Source organism: Macaca mulatta, chromosome 10, assembly GCF_049350105.2.
Source record: "Macaca mulatta isolate MMU2019108-1 chromosome 10, T2T-MMU8v2.0, whole genome shotgun sequence".
NCBI lineage: Eukaryota > Metazoa > Chordata > Mammalia > Primates > Cercopithecidae > Macaca > Macaca mulatta.
The window spans coordinates 69934742-69962174 of record NC_133415.1 but is presented as its reverse complement, the minus strand read 5'-3'; the positions used below and the strand labels follow the sequence as shown (position 1 = coordinate 69962174).

Genomic DNA, 27433 nt, shown 5'->3' with positions numbered 1-27433 from the left:
AGCTTTAGACTGAGTCATACTGTGTATTCATATCACAATTTTTTAACTAAATTGTTTAGCAGATTATAACAGTAGGATAAAATGCACATTTTTAATGTCTAAGCTCCCATCCCAAACATCTTCACAGATAGTCTCATTAAAATTTAAAAATCCTGTGAGAGTGAGGTGTGTCCTTATTTAAAGAACTCCTGGATCTGTTTTTACCCTTGTGAGGCTGATTCTTATGAGGCAGTTTTGCACAGTGATTCAGCATATGGGTTCTAGAATCAGACTTCCAGTGTTCAAATCTTAGCTCTGTCACTTGTAAGACCATGGCCAAGCTAGTTGGTTGATCTCTCTGTGTCTCAGTTTTCTTGAGTTACCTCAAGAGAGTGGTTATAACCATTCAAAATATTAACATAAACAGGATATATAAAATCTATAAAGCTCAACTTTATTTTAGGAAAGGGTAGAATTAGGATGTCTACAGATGGCTCCGTTGTTCGTTCTTAAAGGTATAATGCTGAACTCTGATGCGCATGCTTTTTCTCTTGTGTGCTTACCCTTCCAATTCAATAGCTCACTTATTTAATTCTCCTTTGACTTAATTCCCCTGCCTCTCTTCTTAGCTCCAACTTGGATAAAAATCTTAGCAACAGCTTCCTTGGATAAAAATCTTAGCAACAGATTATCCTCCAGCACCCCCCCCCACCGCCCCCCCACCCCACCACCACACCCCCCATCCCCCCATCCCCCCATCCCCCCCACCCCCCTGCCCCACAGTTTCTGAGATTCCAAACTAATCCTGGCTGGGAAAATCAAGGAAACCTTCATATAAGGAGCTCATATTTTAGTGTAAGCTCACCTGAGCAGGAGGGCATTCTAGGCATGATAAGCTTGCTAAGTAATACAGGAAACAAAGTTCAGCCAGAATACAAACTCCTCATTCTGGTGGAATGATGATAAAACATACATAGATAACTTCAGTACTGGGAAGGATATGATAAATGTCATGAGGACGACCCAAAGGGCTTTGGGATTCAGAGAGTGAGAAATAACATTCATAGGAAGTTTTATGAAAGTAGAGACATCCAGGCTGAGTTTTAAAGAATCATTAAGAGTACCAGAGGGCTTTAGGGTGGGATGAGGATGACCAGGCAAAGGGCATTCTGAAATCACAGGGGAAGGAAATAGAGGATGTATTGAGGAAAAGTAAGAACTCACCCATGATGAGAAATATGGAGAGTACCACAGATTGGGGAACAGGGGCTGATAAGATTGGAACTATCCACGTTTTAACCAAGTCATGGAAAGCCTTACGTGATGGGCTGTTTGGGATCCATTAAAGAGGTCAAAAGTTAATAGCTTTTGCTTGAATTCTGCCCAAAGATAGATTTTTTTTTAACTTGACCAGTACCATTGCTGCTGTTGCTTTAAAATTGCTTTTTTTTTTTTTTTTTTTTTTTGCGATGGAGCCTGACTCTGTTGCCCAGGCTGGAGTACAGTGGCGTGATCTTGGCTCACTGCAACCTCTGCTGCCTGGGTTCAAGCGATTCTCCTGCCTCAGCCTCCGCAGTAGCTGGGATTACAGGCCCTCGCCACCACGCTCAGCTAACTTTGTATTTTTAGGAGAAACAGGTTTCGCCATGTTAGCCAGGCTGGTCTCAAACTCATGGCTTCAAGTGATCAGGCTTCCTTGGCCTCCCAAAGTGGTGGGATTACTGGCATGAGCCACTGTGCCTGGCCGTTAAAATTCATTTTAAATTTTTATTTAAATTTTAGTATTTAAAAATCAGGGGATTTTACATTAAAACTTAGATTTCCTTTTTTTCCTGTAAAACAAGGAGATCTGGAAGTACAAGGCCCACATCCTCAAATGACATGTGAATAGAGGCAACATCCTTTGGACAGGACATTCTTTGCTTTCAGATTTATAACACGGTATATTTGTATTTATTTTCACCAGGCTGGCCTCACTCAGTTATGTTGCCTGTCTGTCTCCTGTGGGCATTTAGATATTATATTTCTGCAGTAGAGAAATGTATTAGAAGTCGAAAGTCGTTACTGAAATGGCATTACAAAAACAGAACCAGTATGAACCAAGTTTCCATCAAATCAAAATATGTCCCAAATAAATATTTGCATATCAAACAAAACTGCAATCAAAACAAATATTGGGATCTAGTATGCAGAAAATTCAGTAACTCAGAATGTGCTTAGTAAATGGGGCCAAAAAGATCCCCAAAGAATGACACTTCCCTCTGTCTACGCTCCTATTTACTCCTCTTCCAATGACTTTGGGCTTTTCCATGTGATTTGCTTTGACCAATGGGACTGCAACAAACATGACCCAAGCAGAGGCTTAAAGAGTGCTTGCACATTGTCATCTGTGCTCGCTTATCATGCAAAGTCCCAGCTAGTATATTGGAGAATGAGAAGCCATGTGAAGCAGAGATAGACATCCCAGCTGAGGCCCCTAGACCAGCCTGACTACTGCCAGCCAAATGTGAGTGGGGCCATTTAGAACCATCTAAACTTAGTCACCTCACCAGGTGACTGTAGAACTGCCTGGTTAACCACAGGCTGATGAGCAATATGAAGGATGTTGTTTTAAGCCACTAAGTTTTGGAAAGGATTTTTGCACAGCAAAAGCTTAGGAGGAAGCTTTGAAGATGTAGCCCAAAAATGAAATTGTAAACCTCTGGCACACCAGCTACTATGAATTAGCCTATGAGAGAGAATCTTCTAGTATAACATCTATAATACCTAAAAGAACTATATATTTTGAGAATAAATGGATATGCTAGAGTATAGAGGGGTGTGTGTGTGTGTGTGTAATGTAGAATAACGATCAAATAGGAGATGGAGGTGTGGAGATTGACTGGCTGGTTTCAAGAAATGATCTCAGAAGCGGCTTAACCTCTGGGATTCCTCTAGTTCCCTGATTGTATATCCATAAAAGCTCTTACTGAACCCAAAATTATTTTTTCTGATCATCTTGATAATACATTTATTATAATTTCATTTTTACATTAATTTCTATAGATACTTGTGGGGATTTCTTGGCATGGTATCCTACTAATTATTTTGTTTTTCTTTTGTGGAGAGGGAATGTTAATTTAAATCTGTATCCACATGGCTGGATTAAGACTAAACTGATTTTTCAGGCGTCCTGAAACGGGAAGAGGTTCACTGACAGCAGGCCCCTACTGGTATCATTAGATAACTCACTGGTACCCTTGGTGGCTTCTCTGAATCCTGTCTATGGGTGCCAAAATATAGGGATTTCAATACGGGGGAAAATAAGAATTTGGAGTATTCCCAGGCATTTTGTGTGAATATCTCCCAGCATGTTATTCTTTTAAGTGTGACAGCTAAGGGATCATTAGGACCTACTAATGATCTTCCAAAGATCATCAAATCTGGCTATATCTTCAAAGCCTCCTCCTACAGTTAGCTTTTGCTGGGCAAAAAACCCTTCCAAAACATAGTAGCTTAAAGCAACATCCTTTATATTGCTCAGTACCTAATGATGATCCCTTAGCTGTTTATCAGATGACCTTCAGGAAGTTTGACAGCCTCGTAGGGAAAGTGATGAAACAATTTTAAAACAATATTTAAGAAGTTTGAAATATAAAATATGATTTTAATGAAAATTCTGTTATATCCTCAAATGGTAATTATAATCTTAAAAGTTATGCTTTTGAAATAAGGACAGTATTGGCCATTTCATCTTTTTTTTTTTTTTGAGACGAAGTCTCACTCTGTCTCCCAGGCTGGAGTGCAGTGGCGCTATCTCAGCTCACTGCAAGCTTCGACTCCCGGTTCACGCCATTCTCCTGCCTCAACCTCCCCAGTAGCTGGGACTACAGGCACCCGCCACCACACCTGGCTAATTTTTTGAATTTTTAGTAGAGACAGGGTTTCACCATGGTAGCCAAGATGGTTTCCATCTCCTGACCTCGTGATCCGCCCGCCTTGGCCTCCCAAAGTGCTGGGATTACAGGCGTGAGCCACTGAGGCTGGCCTGACCATTTCATCTTGATTAAAATTGAGTTAACAGAGTTTATTTCTCCTAGTCTACCTCATATGTTAGTGAATTATATCTTTTGTTAAATTTGCTTTTCTTGTTACAATAGGATTACATTATATCCCTACCTCATAAAATGAATCAGTCTGTCTCTAATGTGGCTTATTGATGCCTAAAATAGACGTAAAATAGTAACATAATGCCAGAACTCAGAATAAGGTCATAGGCCAGGCATGGTGGTTTACACCTGTAATCCCAGCACTTTCGGAGGCCAAGGTGGAAGGATTGCTTGAGGCCAGGAGTTCAAGACCAGCCTGGGCAACTTAGTGAAACTTTGTCTCTACAAAACAATTTTAAAAAATCAGAATAAGGTCAAAAATGTAAATACTACACAGAATTTCAGTGTAAACAAAGTAGTATATGTGTTGGGATATGAATCTGCGAGTTTGATGATTTTGTATAAACAAGCAAACAAGAGAAAACATAAATAGAAGATACATGATTAACATCTGCAAATTTGATTTTATTATGTTATTTTCTAGTCCTTGGTGTGTTGTATGTTACGAAATTTTGTCAAATGGTAGCAGAAACTACTGAGACCTTTGTATTGTTTTCAAAGTATCATAACTACTCTGGAAAACCAGTTATGTTTTTTTCCTCTAGGGCAAAAGCAAGTAATGCTTTTTCTTGGTGTGTGTGTGTGTATGGGGTGTGGTGGGACAGGGATGAAATTGCTGCATTTTGCCACTAAAGGAAGAGATGGGACTTAAACAGACGGTTCATTCACAGATGGACTTTTTGAAATAAAAATGGTATATGAGAGCCTGCTTAGCATGTTGATTAAGATCATGGGCTGCCTGGGTTCAAATCCCAGCTTTCTTACCAGCTGTGTGTACTTGGTCAAACCGCTTCATTTCTGCATGCCTCAGCTTCATTTTACTTATTGAGGGAATAGTAGTAATGTGTACTATATACATATGTTTGTTATGAGAATTATAGGGGTTAATATTTGTAAGCATTAGAAGAGCATGTAGATTGGCCAGGCACAGTGGCTCACACCTGTAATCCCAGCACTTTGGGAGGCCGAGGTGGGCGGATCACAAGGTCAGGAGATGGAGACCATCCTGGCTAACAGGGAGAAACCCCGTCTCTACTACAAATATAAAAAATTAGCCGGGCATGGTGGCGGATGCCTGTAGTCCCATCTACTTGGGAGGTTGAGGCAGGAGAATGGCGTATGTCCAGGAGGCGGAGCTTGCAGTGAGCTGAGATCGCACCAGTGCATTGCAGCCTAGGCGACAGAGCGAGACACCATCTAAAAAAAAAAAAAAAGAGCATATAGAGCATATAGATCATGGTAAATGCTATACAAATATTTAGAACATGCATTAAAACTAAAAATGTCTGTAAGACGGAAATGTTTTTTATAAAGATGAGATTACACGGCTGGGCATGTTAGCTCACGCCTATAATCCTAGCACTTTGAGAGACCAAGGTGGGTGGATCACCTGAGATCAGGAGTTTGAGACCAGCATGACTGACATGACGAAAACCCATCTCTACTAAAAATACAAACATTAGCCGGGCATGGTGGCGCATGCCTGTAATCCTAGCTACTTGGGAGGCTGAGGCAGAAGAATTGCTTGCACCCAGGAGGTGGAGGTTGCAGTGAGCCAAGATTGCGCCATCGCACTCCAGCCTGGTGACAGAGTGAAACTCTGTCTCAAAACAAAAAAAAAGATGAGAAGATGATTCATGCAAATATAAAATGAGCACTTATCAACACATTTTACTCTGGTTGAAAGGAGAATTTAAAGAACCATGCATATATAGGCAATAAAGAATACTTAAATGAATTTACAAGTAATACAAAACAAATGAAAATAAATATAAATTGTCCTCAAGATAATATTCAGTTGTATTCCGGGGAATATAATTCATTTGCATTTATATGGACAATAATTCACATTATTATCTATTTTCTGCAGCTTACAGAGTTTTAAAATAGCTCAAAGACAGTGAAAGGTAGAGATCACCATGATACTTAAGCTATACAGGACACCCACTAATTTCTTGGAGTGAGCTCATATCAAAAGTTTTTCACGTTTTCTCTAACGTGTATTATAAACAATTATAAATGTAATCTATTATAAACAATTATAAAACCACTGCAAAGTTAATAATAAATATTATCCTTAGAGGAGGAAGTAGAAGGGACATACTTTTTCCCCAAATATGACTTTTTGGATGGCATATGATATTGACAAAGACTGTCTCTTTAACCAAACTCTAGTTAGGTCCCTCTAAGCCCTTTTCTTGTCTAGACCCTGTCCTTGTCCTTCATTGTCCAGTTTGAGCAAGAATCTTGCTGAGTCAGTTTAGAGAGAATCTCCTATCGAATATCTAACACTTTGGTATCTGATCAAATTCCTCATCCCCCACCATTCTCCAGGCAACATATGATCATACTGGCCTACCTTCAGCAAGAATCCCATCTTATCCCTAATGTTTCCTCTTGGTAATTTTCCATCCATTGATCCCATCCTGCCCCTTGGCTATAAATTCCTACTTGTTCCTGCTATATTTGAAACTGAGCTCAGTTTGATACTGAAGTCTCTTTTCTCCTATTGTAATAGTCCCTGAATAATGTTTTTACTGCTTTAACTGCTGTCCAGCTCTAGATCCTTTAACAGTTAATGGTCCTGTGATAGAGTAGGATTAGATTTATTATTGGATTCCTGGATCTCTCATCTAGGACCCAGTTGTATACCTTTGAAACCTTTGTCTTAACTCCTGACTGATTGATCTGGGATCAGTTGATGAGTCTGACTCCTAAGCCATTGCCCTAGATGACAGTTCACTGAAGCGTGGTAGGAACAGATATTCATAGTTAAGATTCTGAATTTACTGGCTGATGTTGGGTTAGAGACCTATGATTGCTTTTGAAAGGTACTACTGGGCTGGAAGTCTTTCTTCATGGCTCTTGGTTCCAAGTGGGTATTCACTTCCAGAATCCTGAGATGGAAATGGTTTTTCCTGGCACTCTGTGAGGTCTCCCTGTTCTATTTGAACATGTTTCTCCCATGGGAACTTCTTAGTTGACTGAAACCCTGTTCTCAAGGCTCTGCTGACTACAGTAGTCTCCCTTATCCTTAGTTTTGCTTTCTGCAGTTTCAATTACCAGTAGTCAACTGTAGTCTGAAAATATTAGGTAGAAAATTCCAGAAATTAATTTGTAAGCTTTAAATTTTGTGCCATTCTGAGTAGCTTTATGAACTCTTGTGCCATCTACTCTATCCTGCCTGGGAAGTGAATCATCACTTTTTAAGTGTATCCAAATGGTAGATGCTATACAACCATTAAGTCTCTTTGTAGTCGTCTCAGTTATCAGATTCACTGTCTGTGTATTGCACTGCCTGTGTTCAAGTTACCTTTATTTTACAAAATAATGGCCCCAAAGCACAAGAATAGTGATGGTGGCAATTTAGATATGCCAAAGAGAAGCCATAAAGTGCTTCTTTTAAGTAAAAAGGTGAAAGTTCTGTACTTCAAAGAAATTGTATGTTGGTATTTAATGTAAGAACAAATTCTATGCGTGAAATTGTGAAGAAGGAAAAAGAAATTTGTGTTAGCTTTGCTGTCGCATCTCAGACTGCAAAATTACAGCCACTGTGAATGACAAATGCCTAGTTACAATGGAAAAAACACTACATTTTTGAGTGTGAGACATTAATAGAAATGTGTTCTGACTGACAGCAGCCGGATTTGGTACTATCTGTGGTTTCGGGCATCCATGAGGGGTCTTGGAACATATTCCCTGTGGATAGGAGGGACTACTGTATGTGCTCCACTAACTCTGTTTATTTATTGTTTGACTAAAGATAATTTAGAATTTCATTGGCTTCTCTAGGAAACTTAAGATCTTTCCAAACTGGCTCCTCTAAGACCTCTCCCTTCCCATTGCTTCTGCTCCTCCTTCTTGCCCTTGCCATCTTGGACTTCACCTTCCATTCTCTTGAATCTTTGATGTCTCCCTAAAAACCCTTACCTCTTTCATCATCCTTCTGTCCATATCTGCCAGACTTTTTCTTCTTTACTTCAGCTTTCAACTCCCTATAGGCACTTGAACTTTGAGCACATTGTCCCTCATTGAGGGTTTTCAAGGGTCTCAAGGATCCCCAAAAGCAACCACCTGAGGCTGAAAAGGAAAAAAATGCTAATTAGAAACACTGAATATTTTATGCAGTCAGATGGGCTTTCGAGACATCCTTACAGCTGTTTGATGTCACCTCAGTTACTGCCTAAAATTTAGTCGACAGCCTCCATAAGATTACATGAGAAAATCTTAAAAATCTTCTCTATAAATATTACTAAAAAACATTAACCCTCATATAGAACAGGTAACCTAATTTGTTCCATTTATCAAAAATACAATTTTGACAAAAATGTAGACGAAAGATAAAATTATATTACTTTGTTTACCTGATTAATTGCTAAAATTTTAGAATAAAAGCTGTAAGATCTGTTTGCGGCTGTATGCACATATGTTTGTATATGTTTACATATGTATGTTTGTTATATATATGTGATATTTTTCTACGTAAGGATAGTATTACCAACATAATTCATAAAATCTCATAAAGAAGAACTGTTCAAATTATCTTACAGATTAATGAACTCTTATATAAGTTAAATATTCCAAAAACTCCCAGAAATGTGGAAACTAACCCAAATGTGTTTTAAAGTTCATATGGGCTGGATGTGGTAGATCATACCTGTAATCCCAGCACTTTGGGAGGCCAAAGCAGGGGGATCGCTTGAACTCAGGAGTTCAAGATCAGCCTGGGCAACATGGTGAAACCCATCTCTACCAAAAAAAAAAAAAAAAAAAAAAAAACAAACCCCAAACACACACACACGCATAAAAAAATACAAAAATCAGCTTGGCTTGGTAGCGCATGTCTGTAGTCCCCGCTACTCAGGAAGCTGAGGTGGGAGGATTGCTTGAGCCCAGGAGTTGGAGGTTGCAGTGAGCTGAGATTTCACCACTGCACTCCAGCTTGGGTGACAGAGTGAGACCTTGCCCCCTCACCTTCTACCCAAAAAAAAAGTTCCTATGACTTTGCTAAGTTTTCAGTAAATAAGATTAATTTAATATTATTGGTTTAATAAAAATGGGTTTGTCTTAATGACTTGTCAGCATTAAGTATAATATGGGCATGTTTTTATTCTACTTGGGTTTGCTGATCAGATAAACTTATGTCTACTAAATATTTAATATTATAAAAATTATAAATTTCACCTAAGAACCAGTGTACAAGTAAACATTCACTAAAATTAAATTGCTTTATAGACATGACTTCTTGTATATCAAGCATAACAGTAAAACAAAAATCCATGTATTTAACTTTTTAGGTTTTTGCTTTTATAATACTTGCCTATTATATACATATGTTGTAGAAATCGTTAACAGGAAAATAACTTGAGATGTTGGCTAGCTTTGTTTAATGTTATAGTATGTCTGCCTGGAAATTGTTTTTAAAATATTTTTAGTAATTTGCAACCTTAGACTTATGTTACATTAATAGATATTAATTAAAATCCACATAATTTCTAAGAAATATAAATGACTAAAATACTAATACTAAACCTAAGTTTGAGTTTATATACTTTGGCTTTTTATTTTCACATGGCATAAAGAAACTAGAAATAATTGGGCCCATTAATAAGATGTTCTTTTGAAAGATTACGCTATAAAGAAATAGATATCTCTAGAAATTGTAAGATGATATATTCATAAAACCTGCTAGTATGCTATAGAATGCTAGCATGTGACACAGTTTACAGCTGTCTACTTCTTAAGTTTTCTTTGTAAAAGTGTATTGGTCGTTCAAATTACATTTAATACATGTAAGTTAAACTACTAAAAGTAATAAACGTGAGGAGAAACAACTCTGTATGCAAAGTATGTGAGGAATGAAGGACTTTTTTTGCTGTAGATAAGGGAAAAAGAGTGTAATTTTGTCTTAAAATGAGATTACTGGTTATTCCAGAATGAGAAAGAGGAAAAATGTAGGACGAAATCTGAATGGATATAGAAAGCTGTAGGTTTGCAGAAAAGGAATTCTTTATGTTTTCAAGCTGGCTAAGATTAAATTGATTTCTATGTAAAGGTTTTTTTTTTTTTTTTTTTTTTTTTTTTTTTTTTAAATAACATGAGCCCAATAGCGTGCTGATATAAAACTAGAACTTGGTTTTATTTCTGTTAAAGCAAAGTTTTCTTGGAATATTGGTCTGTTCTTAATAACAGTTGTGAAAGGTTTTTCTTTCCTTTCTTTTCTTTTTTGAGATGGAGTTTCACTTTTGTTTCCCAGGCTGGAGTGCAATGGCGCGATCTCGGCTCACTGCATCCTCCGCCTCCTGGGTTCAAGTGATTCTCATGCCTCAGCCTCCTGAGTAGCTGGGATTACAGGCATGTGTCACCATGCCCGCCTAATTTTGTATTTTTAGTAGAGATGGAGTTTCTCCATGTTGGTCAGGCTTATCTTGAACTTCCGACCTCAGGTGATCTGCCCGCCTTGGCCACCCAAAGTGCTGGGATTACAGGCACGAGCCATCATGTCCGGCTGCCTCTTTGCCTTTCAAGTAATCTGCCTAGGAAACAAAAATTCTGTGCCTTATCAAAATAATTTATTGTGCTTTGTGTTTTCTATGTCATCTCCTTTTAAGAGAACTTAAGTATTGTTTCATAGTGATCTATGATCCTGTTTAATCAGCATTCAAATCTTTTGACATTTTTGACAGTTTTCCAAAATCAGATTCTAAATTAATTTATTGTATTCTATTTATTCTAGAATGTTGGCCAGGCTGGTCTTAACCTCAGGTGATCCACCCGCCTCGGCTTCCCAAAGTGCTGGGATTACAGGCGTGAGCCAGCGTGCCCAGCCCTAAATGAATTATTAATCTTGGACTGACCTTGAGATTTCCCATAGGTCCCCTGGAAAATGTCAAAGGATTTGTTCTTTCACCTAGTAAAAATATTGTTTGTTTGATATACTAAATTATGTGGGAAGCATTGTCAAGTAAAAAGTGATGCTTAAGCTTTTCTAGGTTATATTTGTATGGGTAAATATTAATAATAATAACATTCCAGAAATTATGTGAATTTCATAGACATTTGCCAATACCCTCATTGTCCATCATATGTCCTTGTATATACTGTTATCATCATAATGCCAACTATTATTTAAATATTTAAATATTGTGTGCCACAAAAATAACCTAGTTCCCTCATCAGTTTTATCATTTTTATAATGAACAGAGTTTAACCATAGACATTTTAAGTCTTTTATTATCCACAGATAGTTTTTCTTTTACTCTGATTCTTCCTGAAAGCTCCTGTAATCAGCTTATAAGCCAGAATGCTTCATTTTCAACACAACTGATTGTCTTAGAGACCTATGGAAAGGACCATGCCAGGAACTCTGGGGTGTAGCCTTCGAATGGCATTGCTTAGATACTTGTAGACCATACCACTGGAATGAGTATGGATTTCCGCAGCTACTAGAGAAGCTGACTCATAAAACTGCTAACCCGGGATAAAGCAGAAGATTCAATTACATGGGGCAGAATAAACTAATAAATAAGATAATTTTTATGGTTATTGTTTTGGAATATTTCTCATTCTTTAATGTCTTATTTAAGGAGCATTTTTTTTCCTGTTTTCTAATGCTTTCTGTAACTCATGACAATTTAGTAGGTTATGCTTTTGTAAAAAGAGATGAAACATATTTTCTTCCAACCTGATCCCTCCAGAATTCAGAAACACTTATTGAGTATTCTAATTCTCAATGGCATTACGATTATTTGGATAAGTTCAATAAGATTCTGTCTTCCTTGTAACAGGACATACTTGGAAAAATCAGTTTATAACCAAGGCTTTGACTGGGATGTTTGAGAATTTTTGAATATTTGAGAATGATGCATTGAATCAGATACATCCAGACACTTTTAAGGCACAAAGACTTTATGGAGTCAATGCTTACAAAGTCCTCTTGGGAAACTGGCCTGGTACCTGGCTTATTGCCTGCCATCTTATACATTTTCTCAATTCTTCTAGTTTCCTCTGATAGCCTACTACAAGTCTCCAGACTAACATTTTTAATTTCTCCCCACCTTCCTCACTTGGCATCACTGAGAACTAAAATTGTCTTTTTCCCAGAAGGGGACAGTTAACACTGTCTTCTTAAGCAAAGTTTAGTCAGGTTTCTCTAAGTCTTTTTTGTGTCTAGGCCCCATTCTTGCAATACTTGCATAGCCCAGTTTCAGCAAGAATCTTGCTAAGTTAGTTAAGAGAAAATGTCTTACCCTTGATATCAGATCACCCTTGATACTTGGTCAAATTGCTCATCCCCCACCAGGCAATATGTGATCACCCTGGCTTGCCTTCAGCAAGAATACTGTTAAGGCCCTATAACCAGAATCCCCCTATGTTTCCTCTTAGTTATTTTCCATCCACTCACCTCCATCCTGCTCCTTGGCTATAAATCCCTGCTTGTTATTGCTGTATTTGGAATTGATCCCAGTTCTATACTGAGGTCTCTTTCCTTTACTGTAATAGTTACTGAATAAAATCTGTTTTTACTGCTTTAATCACTTCCAGTTCCGGTTTTCTTTGACATTATCAAAAGTATACGATACGGAAGAGCAATTACTGTCACGTGTTTACACTGACAGATATTTCAACTTGCAGTTGTCAGTGATGCACAAAGCCTGAGTTGGTGCTTTGTGTACGTAGAGAATGTCCATGAGGGAGATATACTTGACAACTTTTTGTCCTATTTATTACTGAAAACCTAGGGTACGGAAAAAGATACATTGAGCTTTGTGTGTGAAGAGGAAGGCAACACATTGCTATGCAAATAAAAGAGGTGGCCTCTAAGTGGTAATTTATATTGTATTTGCAAAGAATAGTTGGTGGTCAAAAAATACTCCCATTAGGTTTTGATTTATTGTTGAAGGAAATACTGCTAATTATTAGTCCTATCAAGCTGTAGCCTTTAAGTATGTACATACCTTTTTCGCATACTATGTGAGGAATTGGGCCGTAAGTATAATCTGACTGTTGAGGAAAGAAGAGTCTCCTGTTAGTTTTTAAAATGAGAGACAATTAAAATATTCCCTCATAATGCTGACATTCAAGTAAAGACTATTTTGAGTAACTTACTTGAGTGACATGTCACAGCAGTATGTTTATTCATTATGTTGAATTGTTTGAACTTTCACTTCAGTCTCAAAATATCCATTTAAAAAATTTGCAGATGACAGATTAGAGTTTCTTTTTAAAAAACTGAACGGTGGTATAAAAATGGTTTAAACGTCAATGTTTTCCCATACCTTTCTTTTTCTTTTTTTTTTTTGAGACGTAGTCTCCATCTGTCGCCCAGGCTGGAGTGCAGTGGCACGATCTCGGCTCACTGCAACCTCCACCTCCCAGGTTCCAGTGATTCTCCTGCCTCAACCTCCCAAGTAGCTAGGACTACAGGCACGTGCCACCATGCCTGGCTCTTTTTTTTTTTTTTTTTTTTTTAGTAGAGACAGATTTTCACTGTGTTAGCCAGGATGGTCTTGATCTCCTGACCTTGTGATCTGCCCACCTCAGCCTCTGAAAGTGTTGGGATTACAGGCGCGAGCCACCGTGCCTAGCCCTCCCATACCTTTCTTTTATAATTACTTTTGAGAAAGAAACACATGACTTGTCTCATATGTTTAAAAATTCTATCACTACAGATGTGATGTTACTTACATAATGCTTCATGAGAAAATGAAATAATACTTTTTAGAGCTAAAACCAGTTAAAGAATAATTAGGAAATCTATTTACTCTGTCTCCCAAGTTGAAATGGTCTTTCTGCATTCATTTATAAGTCTGTCAATTTAATGCCTGATAGAGTTCTGAAACATCTTCAGTGATGAATCTTTATAATTTCTAGGTTCACAATAGTCTAAATATGCATTTTTCTCTGACAAAGCCACCAAATGTTTATTGTCATTTAATAATCATTAATGGAGAATCAAGAGTTTATAATTTAGTTAATCACAATAGAAACTAGTTGGATGTGGAACTGAAGGACTTGTGGCTCAGAGTCTTTGTCATTGGGTCAGGTGTTGACAATTTGATAAGAGCACAAACAAAATATAGTCTCTTTCACTGATAAGGAATAATAAATAGATTGATATTTTATTTAAAATAAAATATTTTGAAAAAATATCTTACTATTGTGGTCCATGGATGCTGAAATAATATTTGTCACCTTTGTTAAAAAAAAAAAAAAAAAAAAAGGTAGTGTTGGCCAGGCGCGGTGGCTCGCGCCTGTAATCCCAGCACTTTGGGAGGCTGAGGTGGGTGGATCAACTGAAGTCAGGAGTTCAAGACCAGCCTGGCCAACATGGTGAAACCCCATCTCTGCTAAAAAGAGCTGGACGTGGTGGCGGGTGCCTCTAATCCCAGTTACTTGGGAGGCTGAGGCACGAGAATCGCTTGAACCTGGGAGATGGAGGTTGCAGTGAACTGAGACCACGCCATTGCACTCCAGCCTGGGCAACAAGAACGAAACTCCGTCTCAAAAAAAAAAAAAAAAAAAAAAAGATTGTGTTTGTTGATCACTTACTATGAGGCAAACATTTTAAGTGTCATGAACTCATGTTAACTGTGAAGGAGCCAGTAGTTTACAAACTGATGCATGGAGGAAATAACTTATTCAAACTCACCCAGCTGTTTATTGGCAGAATTAGGATTTTAACAGAGTCAGTCTGGTAGTAAAGTCTGCTCTGACCCACTATCTGGCAGAGATAAATAGTACTGTAGGAGTCCCTGAGAGGTCAACTCAAGTATAAGTATTTTATATTTTGAGGTTTCATAAAGTTTTTCTCTACTTCATTAACATACAAGTTGCCCACATTATTCTCCTTCTCATTATTACTACAACCAGTTGAGTATTTTGATTAGAATACTTCTGGGAGAGAAGTGGTTGCTAAGAAGGGAATGCTTTATAGACAGAGAAAGGATCATTTTTATGGTCACAGGTTATTTTCTAGTCTTGGCCAAATTTTCTTTTTGGTGGGGGGACTATTGTGGTCCAAAGACAATTTAGGTGACTCATAACCTATCACCTCTAATCCCCCAGATGTCTCAAAATTGCATGCTTATGAGAGTATCTCAATGAGTGAATAGCAGTATCTCCTCGCATTAAAAATTTACACATATCATAAATACTTTTAAAAATCAGAGTATCTCAGTGAGTGAATAGCAGTATCTCCTTGCATGAAAGATTTACACATATCATACTTTAATATAAATAAATTAAAAAATACAGATCAGCTTTCCTATAAGTATATTAAAAACCTTTTTATGAATAGCAATTTAAAATATTTTAAAACATTTATTTTGCACAGCTTTGTTTACTAGGTTTAATTTATCTTATTACTATTTGTTAAAAATAAATGGAAATTCAAGTTTATAGTCTTGCTCTAAATCATTTAAAAAAAATCAGATTTCAGAATGTAATGTTTTTGGCTTGTTTTAAATATACCTGCTTGCTGGCTCTTGTGTGTTGGGGTAAAGCTTTCTTTTTAAAATCTAGTAGCGCCCTCTAGAGCAAAAGGTAAAATACAATTTGATAAGAAAGGAGCAGTTTAACAAATTCAAATATTCTCCTTGAAATATCCTATCCGGAGTAATAGTTTGTTACTTAGAAGTACCAAAGAGCTGGCCAGACATGGTGGCTCATGCCTTTAATACCAGCACTTTGGGAGGCCGAGGTGGGCAGATCACTTGAGGTTGGAAGTTCAAAACCAGCCTGGCCAACATTGCGAAACCTCGTCTCTACTAAAAATACAAAAATTAGATGGGCATGGCATGGTGGCTTATGCCTGTAATTCCAGCTACTTGGGTAGTGGGGGAGAGGTGGGCGGGGCTGAGGCAGGAGAATCTATTGAACCCGGGAGACAGGAGTTGCAGTGAGCCGAGATCACACCACTGTAGCACTCTAGCCTGGGTAATAGAGTGAGATTCCCTCGCCAAAAAAAAAAAAAAAAAAAAAAGAAGTAGCAAAGAGCTGAACCTAAATTTTTTTTGCTCAAATATATATATATATATATTCTTATCAAGGATGCCTTTTAGGTAAGTTCTTCTTACCTAACATTAAAGATTGAAACATCTTTTCCTTACCTCCTTGTGAATGTAATGGTATGTAATTTTATTTTAGAATGGATATTTTACTAAAATTACCCATAAGTATTGAATTTCTTGTTGACCAATATAACATACTAAAATTTTATTGTATGTCCATTTTGTATGTGATAGTGTGTTTGTTGTGAGAATTACAAAATAGAGAATAATCCACACCCCTCGTACTTACGCTCTTATTTCCACTTGTTTTTTGTAGTAGAGCATGACACATATTGGGTCTTGTAGTAGTCTTGAGTAAAAAATCATCTTGATTAAATTAATTAATAATATTATTATTGATATATATCCATTTTCTATTACAGAAGAAAATACTCAGGAAACATCCCAGGTGAAGAAAAGTTTGACTGAAAAAGTTTCTCTCTATAGAGGCGACATCACATTGCTAGAGGTAGATGCTATAGTCAATGCTGGTGAGTAGGTGATTTTTCTGTGATGTGTTTGTTATATAAGTATTATTTCAAAATATTTTTTATAATTAAGAATGTAAGTATTTTAGAAAAAAATGCTTTCTGAAGTATAAATGTCTATTCTGTTTCTCTTCTTGATTAAACACATTGGAGATCTGTGTTTTTGTATGTTCTGCAATTAATGTGCATCTACGGTGAAAGGTGCTAGGTTGAGATTAGGATACTGGACCACTGGAAAAGTGACAGATTGTTGCAGAAAGTTCTTCAGAAAGAACTTTAGCAAGTATATATATTATTGTTACTTTCATAGCTTGAATTAATAGTTGGCCAACATAAATACAAGCTCATCAAGCTTTTTTTCTTCTTTTGAATAGGTTGTCAGGCAATGATTGAACTGTGTAAGACAAAAGTGAAAATATAAAGAAATTATTTCAGTGATTTCAAAACTTAAGTTGTTTGGGTTCCGCTTTTCATTTTCATCATGAAATGCTTAATTTTAACCAGCATATTTTAATTATTTTTAATAATTAATTGTCTAGTTAATTTTCCTATTTCAACATTGGGAAAAATTTAACAGATGTTATATTTTATTATGTGGCTATATATCAAAAAAGATGTAATAGCTGTGATTCTATAAAAATATTGTAAATGAGAGGATATTTAATGGTTTTAATTTATGTTTTGTAAAGTTAGGCTGTTTGAAGGTTGCAAGTGTCAATTAAAAACAAATCTGGACTTAGGTAAGGAGAGGCTTTATCTAAATAGACTATTACAATAAAAGGAAGAGGATGATTCCAATAGCGGGAGGCAGAATATTGTGTTATCGGGGATGTTTTTCCCTGAGGTCAGCTGGTTCTGGGGAATGGCCGTTAAGGAGGGGTGGCTCACCTTCCATTGCTTCAGGGTGGACCAAAGTTCAGGGGTTTCAAGGAAGGAGAGGAGCCTGACTAAAGTTTGGTCGGGTCGTTGGTGGGCATTGACCAACCAGAATGGCAAATGGGGACAAAGAGTTTGGCTAATCATGTGTGAGACAGAGAATGGGAATTTGGAAAGTCCGTTTCTGGCCTTGTCATTTGGCTGCAAGATGGTCATCTGTTAGTTTTATCTAGTAAGCCTGTTCCCAGAACACAAAAGGATAGGGGTAATTTCTTGACTGTGACTCTTTCCAAGAGTACAGAGTTCAGGTGAAGTTCAGTGTTATCTCCAGGTTCCCTGTGGTGATAATAAATTCACACAGGATAGTAGGAAAATGCATTGGCAGGCAAACAGAAGGGTCTAATGGAGAACTGAAACATTGTTCAAGGATATTGTACAGCTCTGGCAATTGAGCAGAAAGTTCAGAATACTGGTCTGCTTGTTGTTCCCTTAGAATTGGGTATCAGTTACAGCGGGGCACGGTGACTCATGCCTGTAATCCCAGCACTTGGGGAGGTCGAAGTGGGTAGATCACTTGAAGTCAGGAATTCAAGACCAGCCTGGCCAACATGGTGAATCCCATCTCTACCAAAAAATACAAAAATTAGCCAGGTATGATGGCGAGCGCCTGTAGTCCCAGCTACTCGGGAAGCTGAGGCAGGAGAATCGCTTGAACCTGGGAGGTGGAGGTTGCAGTGAGCTGAGATCATACCACTGCACTCCAGCTTGGGTGACAGATTGAGACCCTGTCTCAAAAAAAAAAAAAAAAAAAAAGGGATTGGATGTCAGTTGCTTTGTACCATAGCTGCTTTGCCGTAATCAAGGCTCAGTTTTCTCCTTTTCTTCTGATGCTTCTGCACTTCCTTTCTCCTTTGCTGCTTCTGCTGCCTGTCTAAAATGTAAAGTCTTCTTGAGAGAGGAGGCTGGGTCATTTAATCGCCACCCAATATGACTCACTCTTTCATCCTCAGGTTACCTCATAGGATACAGGTCTCCCTTATATGTAGTATCTGTGGATTGTTCATTTGTGGCCCTGGGTATCAAGATGCTTTCTCTGTCCCGTGGGGCCTCTGGGGGAAGACAGGCCCTTAGAAAGGGTCTCAGGAAGTCCTCTCCAGTAGTTTTAATAAGATATCACTATAGATAGTAATTTAATGTATATGCCCTAAATTCTATAAATATATGAACTTTAATTTTAAAACATTTAAAAGATCATGTGTGTATATATATATAAAAGATCATGTGTGTGTATATATACATAAAAGATATATATGTATATATATCTTTATATATACATCTATGTGTGTATATATAAAATATATATATGTGTATATATACATAAAAGATATATGTATATATGTATATATATCTTTTATGTATATACACACACACATATGATCTTTTATATATACACACATATGTATCTATATACACATGATCTTTTAAATTTTTAAAAATTAAAGCTCTGCCGGGTACAGTGGCTCACGCCTGTAATCCCAGTATTTTGGGAGGCCAAGGCAGGTGGATCATGAGGTCAAGAAATCAAGACCATCCTGGCAACATGATGAAACCCCATCTCTACCAAAAATTCAAAAATGAGCCTGGCTTGGTGGTGTATGCCTGTAAGTCCCAGCTACTCGGGAGGCTGAGGCAGGAGAATTGCTTGAACCCGGGAGGCAGAGGTTGCAGTGAGTCGAGATCATGCCACTGCACTCCAGCCTGGTGACAGAGTGAGACTCCATCTCAAAAAAAAAAAAAAAAGTTAAAGCTCATTTATTTATAGAATTTAGGGCATATACATCAATATATATAGACACATAAAAATATATATTTATACACACATATCTTTTAAATTTTAAAAAATGTATGTATATATGTACATATGTATATAAATACACTGTCAGCCTTCCTGTATGTTCTTGTAATTTCTAACCATTACTCCTAGTTCTGTCCTGAGGAAGTACAATTGATCATATCTATTTCCTTTTTAAATACTTGAAGATCACTCTCACAGGTTTTCTCCTTCTTGTTGTTAAGATAACATTGATTTTGCCATGTTAGCACACACTTAATAAGAGTAATAATGGTCTTTTCTTGGTTTTGCTATCTTCCCATGGAAGGCACACATTAGTACCATTTTTCTCTTTTTGTGTCAACTCCTAAAGCAATGTCATCTCCTTCTTAAACATATTTAATACTGTGTATTTGTTAAATTGAATTATTTAATATATGGAATTGAATTTGTAGATCTCTGACTAATGGGACATTCAGCCTTGGAAACTTGACACAGTGAACCAATTGGCTCTGTTTTTTGTTTTATCTGATCAATTAATAAAAATATTTTGGGAGTAATTATCGAAATAAAATAAAATGGTGCAAAACAGAAGAACATCATTAACTACGTCATCACTATTTTGTTCTTTTAAATATTATCTTGCTCTTTCCTAAATGTATAACTTTTCATAGCTGCTGCATAATATATAAGGGTATGATGAATTTATATGAAGACAGGCAGCAACTTTTGCTTACTCCCAAAATGATTTGGTAATTTTAACTCACCTCTCTGGCTGTGATGATTGTAATTTGGCCATGTTTTGCGTCTCACAAGAATAGTCTCATCAGGAAGATCCCAGGTAGATGAAAAAGGGATGCCAAGTGAATATACACTGTAATGGCTCTATTTACAGCTTTCTACTGTGCAGTTTGTTTGCCTAGTGTGGAAGGAGTGGAACAGCTGTTAACTTTTCAAGTGAACAAGGCAACATGGCAGGAAACTATAGAACTGCCTCTACTGGAAGGGGAGTGAAAAACAGTACCCCTAGTCACTATGCCAAAGCAACCCCGTCACCTCCTGTTAGACTTCTGAAGTGCTCTTTTCATGACCATATTAGTACATTGGAACACCTGGTCTTAGTTGCTATGAATGAAATGATTTCATATTTTAAACTTCTTTCTAATAATGTGTGTTTTGAACTGCCTTAACCTCTTTAAATATGACCCAGGATGGACTTCTTGTGTATTATATTCTTCTCTCTAGGAAATTATGCATGTTTAGTATGTTTTAATAAAACAGATTTTGCAAGCATTATAGTACACAGGGCGGTAGCACAAGTTTAGAGTTAGGCAGACCTGGGTTCAAAATTCAGGTTATCATAACCAAGGCCATTTTTTATTTAAACTTTTTATTTTGAAATAACGATAGAAAAGACAAAAATAGCAGAGTCCTATGAACCCTGTGTAAACTTCTCTCAGTGGTGGCTTTGTATATAGCTATAGTACAACATCAAAAGCAGATTTAAAAAAATAATTTATTTTAGATTCAGGGAGTACTTGTACACTCATTACATGGTATATTCACATGCTGAAGTTTGGAGTATGATTGATCTTGTCACCCAGGTAATGAGCGTAGTACCCAATAGTTACTTTTTCAACCCTTGCCCCTTCTTTTCCTTCTACCTTAGTAGTCCCCAGTGTGTGTTGTTGCCATTTTTATGTCCGTGTTTACCCAATGTCAAAACCAAAAATTGATACTGTTACATTACTGTTATCTAGACTACAGACTTTATTCAGTTTTAACCATTTTTAAACTTGCATTCATGTGAATGTGTGTATATGTGTGTGTAGTTCTTTGTAGTTTTATTTAATGCATAGAGTCATGCGACCACCACCACAATCTAGATACAGAACTATTCCATTATCATAAAAGAACTCCCTCATGCTGTCCGGGTGTGGTGGCTCACGCCTGTAATCCCAGTACTTTGGGAGGTCGAGGTGGGTGGATCATGAGGTCAGGAGTTCAAGACCAGCCTGGCCAAGATGATGAAACCCCGACTCTTTTAAAAATACAAAAATTAGCTGGGTGCAGTGGCAGGTGCCTGTAATCCCAGCTAATCTGGAGGCTGAGGCAGGAGAATTGCTTGAACCCAGGAGGTGGAGGTTGCAATGAGCTGAGATTGCACCATTGCACTCTAGCCTGGGCAACAGAGCAAGACTCCATCTCAAAAAAAAATAAAGAACCCCCTCTTGCTGCCACCTTTGTGTTTATATCCACCCATCTGCCTCCCTCCCTGTTTTCCATCTCTACCGTTTTATCGTTTTTAGGATGGAATATAATTCTAAAAAGACGTAATCAATAATGCTGCAGTGAACATGCCACTACTGATACCCTTTGTCATACTGATTTCAGTTGCTTTGGATACCTAGAAGTAGAATCAATGGATCATATGGCAGTTTTATTTTTGGCTTGTTGAGGAACCTCCATGGTGTTTTCCTCTGTTAACGTACGTTCCCAACAGTGTGCAGGAGTTCTCTTTTCTCTGCATCCTCACCAACACTTGTTCTGTTTCAGCATGACAAAAGCCATTCCAACAGGTGTGAAATGATATCTCATTGTGGTTTCCATTTGTGCCTCCCTAATGATTAGTGGTGCTGAGCATTTTTTTCATGTACTTGTTGGTCATTTGCATGTCTTCTGAGAAATGTCTGTTCAGGTCCTTTGCATGATTTTTAATGGGGTTGTTTTCTTACTGTTGAGTTCTTTAAGTTCTTTATATATTTTGGCTATTAACTCTTTTTCAGAAGTATTCTTTGCAAATATTTTCTCCCATTTTGTGGTTGTTTCTTCACTTTGTTAATTGTTTCCTTTGCTGTGCAGAAGCTTTTTAGTTTGAGGCTGTCCCATTTGTCTGTTTTGCTTTCATTGCCACAGAAATTGCACTTACAGTAGAGAGGATGGTTACCAGAGGCTGGAGGGGGATTGGAGGAAGGGAGTGGGGAGTTTCTCAAAAGTTACAAAGTTTTAGATACACAGGAGGAATAGGTTTTGAGATTTATCTCATAGCAGGGTATCTGTAATAAATAATAATGTATTATATATTTCAAAATAACTAAGGAAGTAAATTTCAAATATCTCACCATAAAAAATGATAGATAAGTGAGGTGATGGATGTGTTAATTAGTTTGGCTTAATCATCCACATTGTGTATACATATATCAAAACATCACATTGTACCCCATAAACATATACAATGATTGGTCAATCAAAATAATAATAATAATAATAATAATAATAAAGTCATATAAATGGAATTATACAGCATGTAATCTTTTAAGGTTGCCTTTTTTCACTAAACATAATGCCCTGAGGGCCATTCAGATTGTATTAATGAATTAATGAATTTATATATTTATCAATTCAATAATTGTGCATTCCTTTTTATTGTTGAGTAGTAGTTCATTGCATAGATGTACCAGAGTTTATTCAACCATTCACCCATTGAGGGACATTTGGAATCTTTTCAGTATTTTGCTGTTACCAATAAAGTTTTTATGAACATTTATGTACATGTTTTTATATGACCATACATTTTTGTTTCTCTGGGATAGACATCCAAGAATGTGATTACTAGGTTACATGTAAGTGCATGTTTAGTTTTATAAGAAACTGCTAAACTGTTTTTCGTAGTAGCTGTACAATTTTACATTCTTACCAGCAATGTGTGAGAGGTTCAGTTTTTCTACATCCTTGCCAGCATTTGATGGTGTAATTATTTCTTATTTTAGCTGTTGTAATAGGTATGTATTAATAGCTAATCATGTTTTTAATATTTATTTTTTATTTTTAAATTTTTTTCTCTGCTCTTTGAATCAGCATCATCATGGTTTTAATTGTGTTTCCCTAAAGGTTAATGATGTCAAACACCTGTCCATATGCTTATTTGCCACCTGTATATCAGTTCATATCTTGTGCCGTTTTGTAATGGGTCTCAGTGATATTTTTGAAGTTTGGGCATTTTTATTTTTTAAGGCCCCACCCTAAATCATATTGATATATACTGAAATATACTACAGTCCACATCCAACACAGTCCATACTTAAGGGTTGGATGATAGTTAGTTAATATAGTGGCATGTTTTATAGATATTTAGGTAAACATTAATTTTGATTTTGTACTTTTCATATTTTGGAAACCTAAATTATCTTTTTCTAGACTCTTGAAAAGCTTGTTGGTGTTATGCTCATAGTACTAATTATAAATTACCCTGCTGACATCAGCTTGATTGGGCAAATTATTCAACCCTTTAATCCTCACTTTTTGAATCTATAAATAGGGATAATACTAGTAATTAAGATCAGACAGATGTTGTAAGTAATGTGTGAAAAATACATAGCACAGTTCTCGCACAAAATATGTACTTGGTATATTTTAGCTATGGTATTTATTTTTGTATGGCTACTGAATGGATTTCATAATACTGCTGTCTTTTCTGAGAGAACTCAGGTTAGTAGAGGAAATGTAGGATATCTTCTGTGTTTATTAGCATTCAGATTTTCCACTATGCAGAGCCAGTTTTCCCCTGAAAAGCACTGGTGCTCAAGCTAGAGCAGCTGCTTTCTTCGTGAGCAGGTTTCAAAATTCCACGTATTTTTATATGGATTTGTCTAGTTACTAATGTATAATTGACACTTATCTGTATGTCTTTTACGTTTGACTCTCTTTTACCTTATTTTTTAAAGACAGGAGTCTCACTCTGTCACTCAGGCTGGAATGCAGTGGCATAATCATAGCTCAATGCAGGCTTGAGCTTCTGAGCTCAGCGATCTTCCTGCCTCAGCCTCCCAAGTGCTAGGACTACAAGCACGTGCCACCATGCCTGGCTAATTAATTTTTCTTTTTCTTTTTTTTTTTTTTGTAGAGACAGAGTCCTGCTGTGTTTCCTAGGGTGGTCTTGAACTCCTAGCTTCAAGCGATTCTCCTATCTAGACCTCCCAAAGTACTGGGATTATAGGTGTGAGCCACCTCGCCTGGCCTTTGCTTTGATTCTGTTTTTAATAAAGTACAAGTGTCTGTACAAAAAAGAGGTGTTTTCAGAACTAGATTGTCTGTATGTGACATTCAGATTCTGCCTCACAAAACAGTATTTTTGTAGAAAAAAATTCAGTATTTACTACGGGTAAGAGTCACGCTTTTAAATCAGTTACCTCATGGGGATGCTTGAAAACATTTTGGTACATATTCTTAGCTCTTTAGGGTTAAACAAACAGATTTTCAAATGCTGCCTACATAGAGGAGTAAGAAACATTCATTTGACAAAAAACCCCAAAAACAAACAAACCCCCCAAAACCTCCAGGAAAATGTATTGAGTGCTTATTATGAGTTAAGAACTAGGTTGAACAGTGGAGGTAAAGACAAGTAAGTAAACAATTGCTATAAAGCATGATAAAGTGTTTATTAGAGCCACGTCCAAGGTGCCATGGGCAAATACAGAAAAGCAAACAACTCAAGAAAGCAGGTGAGTGTATTTTGCATTTAGGAAACCACATGTGGCTGAGTGTGCTTGGAACAAATACAGGCAGAGGCCAGATCATGAAGTGCTTTGTATGTCACTTTCAGGGCTGAGTTTTTATTATTATTATTATTATTTTTTATCTTTTAGAAGATGGGGAGTTTTTGAAGAAATTTTTAGGGAGGGTATGTGTTAGAGAGATCCCTTTGACTGCAGTGTGAAGGATAAATTGGGGAAGGATTACGTTTGAGGGGGAGACTGGAAGCAGAAATGAAACTCTTTAACTTTGTAATAAGTACATCACTGAAGTAAGTCTGATTTTTCCCCTCCTAGCTCATAATTGTAGCTGTTGCTTCTTCTGACTCTGCCCTCTTTAATGGTGGGATGATTCTTGGATGATTATGGTTTGAATGCAGTTTGATTTGGAGTAACCTCAAAGAGCTTAAGTCTAGTGTGACTGGATTAGAGGAGACAAATAGAATCAAAGTGTATTTGTTCTTTCAACAGCTTTCTTGAATTCTCAATTTGTACAGATGACATATCAAGACACTGCTAATCTGGCTTCTGCTAAACTGTTTTCACTAAAACTGTTCCCACCAATGTCACTATAACCTCTTTTTCTTGAAGTAATGGGCCCTTTTTTGGTCCCTTATTTTCCTGAATCTCTCTATAGTATACAATACTGTTGACTACTTCATCCTTGAATGTTAATTTTCCTTTAGCTTCAATGACACATTTGGTAGTCTCCTCTCCTTAGCTATACAGCCATAACCTTCATTTAAATCACATTATTTCTTACCTAGACTATTGCAATAGACTCCTGAATGCTTTACTTGCAACCTCACCTACTCTCCAGATGCAGACAAAATGATCTTTCTTACATTACTTCTCTGTACAGCCACCTTTAGTTGCTCCCCATGGCCCGTAAGATTAAGGGCAAACTCAGCATGTCGAACAAGACTTGCCTCAATATCCCTGCCATGCCAGTCTCCAGTCCACCAATCTCTTGCCACTGACCTGCATTTTTTTTTCTGTCCCCCACCGTTTTTCTCCTTTCTCCCTCCCACCCACTTTCTCTTTCCCCCTTTTCCTCTTGGGCTTTGCACAAGCTGCTGCCTCTATCTAAAATATTACTTCTCTAAAGAATTTCTCTTCCTAGCAGTTCCAGCCTCAGTCTTTCAGCATGCCAGATGATGTTTCATCTCCTACTGGAAGCCTGGATTCCCCTCATTCAGCCTTCCAATCGAGTGTCAGGACTATGGGTTCCATAGCTTCATACACTTCTGCTAGCATAGCACATAATCTAATATCAGTTCACTTATGAAGGCCACTGAAATGATTTGGATACATTTGCTTATAAGGGATTTATCAAATTTTTACCAAAATGAAATTACAAAATTAAAAAAAAAATTATGGGAAACTTGAAGATCCCCAAGATCTTCAGATACTAGTGCGAGAAACGCAGCTGTAGAGGATAGGAAATGTGGGACTCAAGTGAGAGACTGGGAGTAAACACATAGATTAAGTTGGCATATTGATTTTATTAATATGAGTGGTAAGAGGTGTTGAGAGCTAAATGTGCTAAACTGTTATGTTAACCTAAGAGGCAAATTTAACAGATGAAGAATCATCGCCACGGAGAGGTTAAGTGATTCACCTCTGGTTATACAGCCAGTAAGTAGATCCAGAGCTTGTGTTCCTAGCATCTTTCCTATTGAATTCTTTCACACAGAAACTATGATACTATCCTAAGCCATCTATCTGTATTAAATATAGATAATTCCTTAGTTGACCTTTTGGCCCTTGGAACACTATCAACCAATATGTGATATCAGGAGTTTTTATTAAAACTATGTGGTAATTATCATCTCTATTAAATAATACCTCATCTTTTAGTCCTTCTCTAGGAATTTAACAACCACATCTTGTTTGAATTGACTATAGGTCAGTTAGTGAAGTGCTATCTGGCAGTCTGAGCAGGTCTGGAAACGTGGCCTACTGAAGTGTAGTTGACCTCCCTTTGACAGTTCATTGTAACTTTGGAAGGATTATATCCAAATATTTTAAATGCAAAAGAAAAATGTTACCTTGCTCACTGTGCAGGAATAGTAAACAATAAGATCACTCCTCTTCAAATTTTTTCAAAGTGTTTAATTTACTAGTATGTAGGAGAGAACGTATTTACAATCAGGTCTAGATAGGTACAAATAAAAGGATGAATTAAAGTTAAAAATGTCTGTGGGTCCTACCAAATTATATTGGCATACTTTTGGACTGAGAGTGGATTATTTTTTTCTCCATGTACAGATGGATTCTGTCTAATAGAAGGGATAGACCTGGAAGCAAATAGGTACAGTTCATTGTGTATAAAGTATGTATCAAGTACTCTTTGTGGATGCAAAGAGAGTTAGTAAATTATTTGTTTTAATCTCATTCCTGTGATGAATAAATTGTAATTTTGAGTGAGAATTAATTTTCAGGCCCTATATATAAGTTAGCTTACTTTTTTTTTGTTTGTTTGCTTGAGGCAGAGTCTTGCTCTGTCACCCAGGCTGGAGTGCAGTGG

The 27433-nt window shown here is 37.0% G+C and overlaps 1 protein-coding gene across 4 annotated transcripts in view; it reads left to right on the top strand.

The window, feature by feature from the left end:
- MACROD2 (mono-ADP ribosylhydrolase 2) overlaps positions 1–27433 on the top strand; it is a 2066868-nt gene that overhangs the window by 69929 nt on the left and 1969506 nt on the right. For all 4 annotated transcript variants that reach the window (XM_028828674.2, XM_015149520.3, XM_028828673.2 and 1 more), the window contains exon 3: positions 16561–16668. In XM_028828674.2, the coding sequence (XP_028684507.2) occupies positions 16561–16668 (108 nt within the window). The remainder of the gene's footprint in view (positions 1–16560; positions 16669–27433) is intronic.